At 43.8% G+C, this 6,252-nt stretch overlaps 2 protein-coding genes across 3 annotated transcripts in view; both read left to right on the forward strand.

Moving 5' to 3' along the window:
* Window positions 1–3,172, forward strand: part of LOC116400837 (WD repeat-containing protein 62-like) — a 6,970-nt gene extending 3,798 nt beyond the window's left edge. The window contains exons 12-18 of one of the 2 annotated variants that reach the window (XM_031878915.1): window positions 414–471; window positions 634–759; window positions 941–1,238; window positions 1,365–1,618; window positions 1,712–1,801; window positions 1,928–2,049; window positions 2,773–3,172. In XM_031878915.1, coding sequence (XP_031734775.1) covers window positions 414–471; window positions 634–759; window positions 941–1,238; window positions 1,365–1,618; window positions 1,712–1,801; window positions 1,928–2,049; window positions 2,773–2,976 — 1,152 coding nt within the window. In that variant the 3' untranslated portion in view covers window positions 2,977–3,172. The remainder of the gene's footprint in view (window positions 1–413; window positions 472–633; window positions 760–940; window positions 1,239–1,364; window positions 1,619–1,711; window positions 1,802–1,927; window positions 2,050–2,772) is intronic. The other variant, XM_031878916.1, reaches the window with a different exon arrangement.
* A 928-nt stretch (window positions 3,173–4,100) lies between these two features.
* LOC116400828 (uncharacterized) overlaps window positions 4,101–6,252 on the forward strand; it is a 26,783-nt gene continuing 24,631 nt past the window's right edge. Inside the window, exons 1-5 of the mRNA XM_031878906.1 lie at window positions 4,101–4,380; window positions 5,020–5,077; window positions 5,170–5,245; window positions 5,462–5,535; window positions 5,894–6,218. Coding sequence (XP_031734766.1) covers window positions 4,281–4,380; window positions 5,020–5,077; window positions 5,170–5,245; window positions 5,462–5,535; window positions 5,894–6,218 — 633 coding nt within the window. The 5' untranslated portion in view covers window positions 4,101–4,280. The remainder of the gene's footprint in view (window positions 4,381–5,019; window positions 5,078–5,169; window positions 5,246–5,461; window positions 5,536–5,893; window positions 6,219–6,252) is intronic.

Genomic DNA, 6,252 nt, shown 5'->3' on the forward strand with positions numbered 1-6,252 from the left:
AGCTGAAACACACCTGAGCGACACGAAACACAGCTGAAACACACCTGGGCGACACGAAACACAGCTGAAACACACCTGGGCGACACTAAACGCACCTGAAACACACCTGGGCGACACTAAACGCACCTGAAACGCAGCTGGGCGACACTAAACACAGCTGAAACGCAGCTGAAATACACCTGAGCGACACGAAACACAGCTGAAACACACCTGAGTGACACGAAACACAGCTGAAACACACCTGGGCGACACTAAACGCACCTGAAATACACCTGGGCGACACTAAACACAGCTGAAACGCAGCTGAGCGACACGAAATGCAGCTGAAACGCATGTACCTGATCACCTGCACATTTGCATTTTTCACCTTAACAGTTAGTGAATAGTTTCATGCAGGATTTGTTTGTTTTCAGGTGAGCTCTGAGTTGAGCAGTGATGTCGTCTCAACTGAGTCAAAAGAAAACATTGGTGGTGAGTCATCACTTTTGTTTTCCGTAATTTAAAACTGTAAACGGGAAGTGTGCGTGTTGAAAGCGTCTATATCAGGTTTTATAGAAAGAACAGAAGCTCAGGACGCTGCCCTGAGGGACGCCACATGTTGTTGAAGACAGGTGTGTGTGTGTGTGATCACAGTGAGATGCAGCCAGTCAATCATTCGTCGTAGAGCTTCCTGCATGATTTCCCATCAGCCCCTTCGCCGCCCAACACGCCGCCGCCGACACACTGTGGTGGTTGTCCAATGCAGAGAACCGCTGCGAGGTGTGTGTGTGTGTGTGTGTGTCTGGGTGTGTGTCTGGGTGTTTTGTCGGTTTTCTCGTCTCTTAACCCTCAGTGTGGGTTAGGGTTAACTAAAGGGTCTCCACCTGTTCACCTTTACCTTCTATATTCTACATTTAATCCGTTTTCACTCTCTGACCTTCTTCTCCTTCAACCTCATCAGATGTCACCTCCAGGACTCTGGTGGCCCACAACAGCTGCGTGGTGTCAGCGGTCCAGCAGGCGGCGCCTCGACTCGGATACCTGGGAACCACCGCCAGCTCCAGGGCCAAACTGAGCCAGGACCCCCCCACCACAGCCCAGGAGGAGGAGGAGGAGGAGGAGGAGGAGGAGGAGGAGGACGAGGAGAAGAAGAAGGAGAACCTTTCCTCCTCAGGCCTCCTGCCTCCTGCCCCCCTGCTGCCTGCTGGTCTGGACCTCCACAGCACCAAACCTGACCCCCATCAGGACCAGACCAGCAGGTAACATCCTGGTCCCACTGGAAAGAGGATAAAGTTGCTATAGTTTTAAAATGAGGTCAAAATATTTGTAGAATAAGTTGTATTTTTTATAAATAACTAACTTCATTTGAATGTGTCTCTCGCAAGTGTCACTCTGTCATCTCTGGTGTTGGCCACGCCCACCAAGGTGATGTCACAGGGCGGAGTCAGGAGGTTCAGCAGCGTTGAGGAGACTCTGCCGACGGATCAGAACCTCACCCTAACACCCGCCTCCTCCGTCACCCTCACAGCCACGCCCACTGCCTGTGACATCATCACCTCTGACATCATCAGCTGCTCTGCCTCCAGGCAGGAAGAAGAGGGCTCAGGAGGACCCGAGACCAGATTCCGGACTGATCCAGGTAAGAACATTATGATGATGATTATTTTTAAATATTTAAACTATTGTCTAATAATGTTAATTAAATGAGTTTCTGACTGTCTTTTTGTATCAGACCCGTCTCTGGCAGCTGATTTGTTGTCCTCTGACCCGCCCACCTCCTCCTCCTCTCCTCTGTCAGAGAAGCCCTGCCCCCCTCAGACAGGTAGCTTCCTGTCAAAACATTCATAGACTCTGATATCTCAACATCGTTCTAGATGGTGGTTCCTGCTCCTCAGAGGATGTACCCTGTACATGTGTTCAGGATCATCGTTTGTTTCTCTTGTTGCAGGTCCAGGTGGTGACGAAGATGACGATGAAGATGATGAAGAGTCGGTCAGTCTTCAGCAGTGTCAGCAGGTCGCCAACGAGCTGAGACAGACGGCGAGACGAGCCGTCCACCTGTACCGACAGGTGAACATCCTGTGTGTCGTTTCAGTCTGAATCATGGCTAAGCCCCGCCCCCCTCCGCTGCTGCCCTGTCAGCTACGTTATCGTGGAGACCACACTCACTAAATGACATCACTGAATTATCTCATTTTATGTAAAAAGAGTGAAAAGTGAACAAACTCATCAGTACCTTTAGTAGCTAGCTTAGCATAGACGTGCTAACCTGCTACTTAATGCTGAGCTAACTTTCTCTGCTACGCTAACGCTAGCTCCACTTATTGTTACACAACGTTCCACTAAACCAGGAACTAAAGATGCTGCGCTGTGATTGGTCAGCCTGTGTTCAAGGGGCGGGCCTTAGAGAAGGGTCAATTTAGACTCAAGAAAAAAAGTTGCGGGAAAGATGTCGTAATGTTTTGAAAAGTGATTTCAAGAAAAAACTAAATATTTGAGGAAAATATTAAGTAACATTTAGAGAAAATTTAAATATTTTGAGACGCTGGTAAAATAAACTTTAATAATTCTCTCTAGAGTCACAGCAGAATATTTACAACAATAACTTAGAAAAACTAAAATATATAGCAATAACTAGTTATATTTATATAACTTATAAGATTATTAAAAGTCAAATTAAAGCTGCTGAGTACTCATGAACAGTATTAAGTATTCTTAGTTTTATATATTGAGGTTTTTTGTCCTCATTTCTTTCTCTCTACCTTTTTTAAATGTATAATAAATGTCCTCCAGGTTGGCGGGTCCGATCGGTGTCTCCAGATGTCGTCCGTCCTTCAGGGTGCGTTTGGTGTCGTTCACTCTGAGCTGCAGGCGGTGCTGCTGCGGGGGGGCGGAGTCTCCTCTGCTCAGCTGGAGGACGACGGGACGACGTCTCTGCTGGAGAAATACTCTGAGCTGCTGGTCCAGATGACCCAGAACAAGCTGAACCGGGTCTGATACTGAACCGGGTCTGATCCTGTATGGAGGCTCAGAGAGGCCAAAAGTCACTTTACCGGTCGGCTGAGTGACTCAGCTGTTTTTTATCAGTATTCTTAAAGCACCTTATGTTTGTTTTTAACTTGTTTTAACTCCCGATCACTGTTTGTACATAAACTGTTTTATATGTTTCTTGATAAATCTTCAATTTGTCTCAGTTTATTTGTTTTATTTCAGCTTTAGAGAAGACGTTGAAGTCGTGAATTCAGAAGAAATCAACTTTCTGATTTGAGTTTTCTCTCATAATAATATTATTTGATTTACCTACATTGACCCTAAAACACCACCGTAGTTTTGACTAACTACGAGTATTTATATTTCATTTTTTTTAAAGCAAAATTTCATCATAAAAAAAAACATGTAGTGTTTTTAATAACAGGAATATTTCTCATAGAAACGGAAAAACTTGTTTGTTTAATTTTATGTTTTAAACAAGAAAATATTTAACTAAATAAATTATTGAAATGAGAAACTAAAAATAACAGATCAACAACTGTTCTGCAGTTAAATATATATTTTAAATATATCATTTTTAAATATATCACATATATAAATGTGTATATTTTAAATACATTTATATATATTTAAATATACTGTATATATATATATATTTTTTAAATATACTGTGTATATATATATATATATATTTTTTTTAATATACTGTATATATATATATATTTACATATTTTTAAATATACTGTATATATTTTTAAATATACTGTATATATATATATATATTTTTTTTAAATATACTGTGTATATATATATATATATATTTTTTTTTTTAAATATACTGTATATATATATATATTTACATATTTTTAAATATACTGTATATATTTTTAAATATATTTTTAAATATACTGTATATATTTTTTTAAATATACTGTATATATTTATCTTTATATATTTTTAAATATACTGTATATATTTATCTATATAAACAAAGGTGAGACATCAGGGGGCGTGTCCTATTCTTTCTTTTCTTTTTGTTTCTTCGAGTCAAAACCGGAAGCGGGCTGTGATTGGCTGAGAGACCCGGCAGCTGGCAGCCTTAGCCCCCCCCCCCCCCCCCCCCAGCCAAAGTGACGAATCTCTAAGGTAAAACAACAACAACACAAACAAATACCAGAGAAGAAGGAGAAGAAAACCTAAAAAGGAGTGACCAACATGGCGGCGGTGAGAAGAACCGGAGTCTCACCACGGAGCCGCCTGTAGCTCCGGGCCGCTCTGGGAGCGTCTGTCTGCGGCATGCTGCGGGCCTCATGGCCGCTGTGACGGAGACCTGGAGGAGACACATCGTCGGTCAGCTGAAGCACCGAGACCTGAACCAGCACCACCGGTTCCAGGACCTGATCCGCTTCTGTACGATGGTCCAGTACTCTTTTATTTTTATTTTTTAAATCTGTTCTGAGACAATAATGAGAGGAGGTCCCGGGTGTAGAAACCGAGCCGGATATAACCCGGATGTGTCTGCTCGTGTCGGGTAACCCGGGTCAGAACTCGAGTCTGGTTGATTCCTCAAAAGGTCACAAACGACTCCTGTGAAGTTCAACCAAACTCTATTCAAAGAAATAAATCAACTATTCTATGTATACATAGCTATAGGCCTCTTTATGCCTCTGTTCCTCTATCACTGTCTGCTGTGTTCATGGGACAGGAAGTAGTCACACCACTGAACCACATGTTCCACTTCCTCTGCACAGTGACTCAGTATCAGTGTGCTTCATCTTCATCACTACACTGTTAGCTGGAGGCGATGAACACGAGGATGAAGACCAAGTTCATCATGTTCTAGTGAAACCTTTGATCTTAAACTCTCATATTGTGAATGGAGTCAGAAGAGAAACCACGCCAATGTTTCTGTTATTGTCCTTCAGCAGCTGATGTTTACATGGAGACCTCCAGGTAGGGTTCTACAGGGGAGCCCTGATCCAGGAGAGACACAGGGTCCTGATCCAGGAGAGACCAGGACCCACTGATTCTGGTCTCTTGTGTTTTCAGACATTCGTCTTCTGGAGAAAACCAGTTTGACCAAAGGAATCCTGAGCTGCTCCGTCAGGTAGATCACCTGGAGACACCTGACCTCTGATAATGATGAAGATGAAGAAGATGATGATGATGAAGGAGGGTGTGTTTGTTTTGTTCCTCCAGATGTCTGTCCTCTGACAGAAGCTCTGTTTCCTCTCTGCTTCACCAGAAAAACAATCTGAAGAAAACTACAGGAGAGGTCTCTCACTCTCACATACACACACACCATGTGTGTTCTTGTTTCACTGATATGAACCAGGACTCTGGTCTGTGAACACCTGATCCAGGTTTCTGGATACTGGACTTGGTATCAGCGTATAAAACAGCGTTCTCTCTCTGACCAACCGGAACATTAAAGCACAGCTCTGATGATAATAACATGAACTCACTCTTCTTCTGTGGTGTCTGTTCTCAGCTGGCCTATCAGGTGCTGGAGCTGCAGCAGCAGATTCAAATCAAAGAATGTGTTCTGGAGGAGCAACATGCCAGGTGAGTCACACCTGGACCTGTTAGACCACCTGTGAGGTCACCTGTGGATCCTCTCAGCTCATTGGTCGGATCTGGTCAGATGTTCCTCCACATCAGCAACATTTTTCTTCAAGGATTGAGATCTTTTTTATGATCTTTTTCCTCGTAATATTCAAACTTCTTGTTTTCTTAAAGTCTCCAAACTTTTCTCTTTTTACCAAATATTTCCATTTTTAGTTGGAATATAGACGATAGAATCTATATAGAATATAGCTATTTGCAACATTCCAACCTATTCTATTCAGTTTCTCTCCGTGTTGATCCGTGTCAATCCGTGTCGATCAGCGTTGATCCGTATTGATCTGCTCTGTGTGATCAGACTGGTGGAGGACGGGTCCCGGCTGGAGGGTGCGCTTGATGCTCGTCGGGCGCTGCAGCAGCGGGTGGAAACGGTTCAGGAGGAGAACGGGGCGTTGAAGAGGAAGTACGACGAGCTGCTGGAGCTTCAGAGACGAGAGGAGACGAAGCTCAGAGAGGAGACGGTGAGAGGAGAACACCTGCTGGAGGACCTGATCCACCTGAAGACACAGGCCGCCGCCCACATGAACAGCCACAACCAACGCAGGTCGAGGTACCTGAACCTTAACGCACCTGAACCACCTCACACACCTCAACACACCTCAACCGCCTCACACACCTCAACCGCCTCACACACCTCAACACACCTCACACACCTCA

Source organism: Anarrhichthys ocellatus, unplaced genomic scaffold (genome assembly GCF_004355925.1).
Source record: "Anarrhichthys ocellatus isolate YVR2014 unplaced genomic scaffold, GSC_Weel_1.0 scaffold209, whole genome shotgun sequence".
NCBI lineage: Eukaryota > Metazoa > Chordata > Actinopteri > Perciformes > Anarhichadidae > Anarrhichthys > Anarrhichthys ocellatus.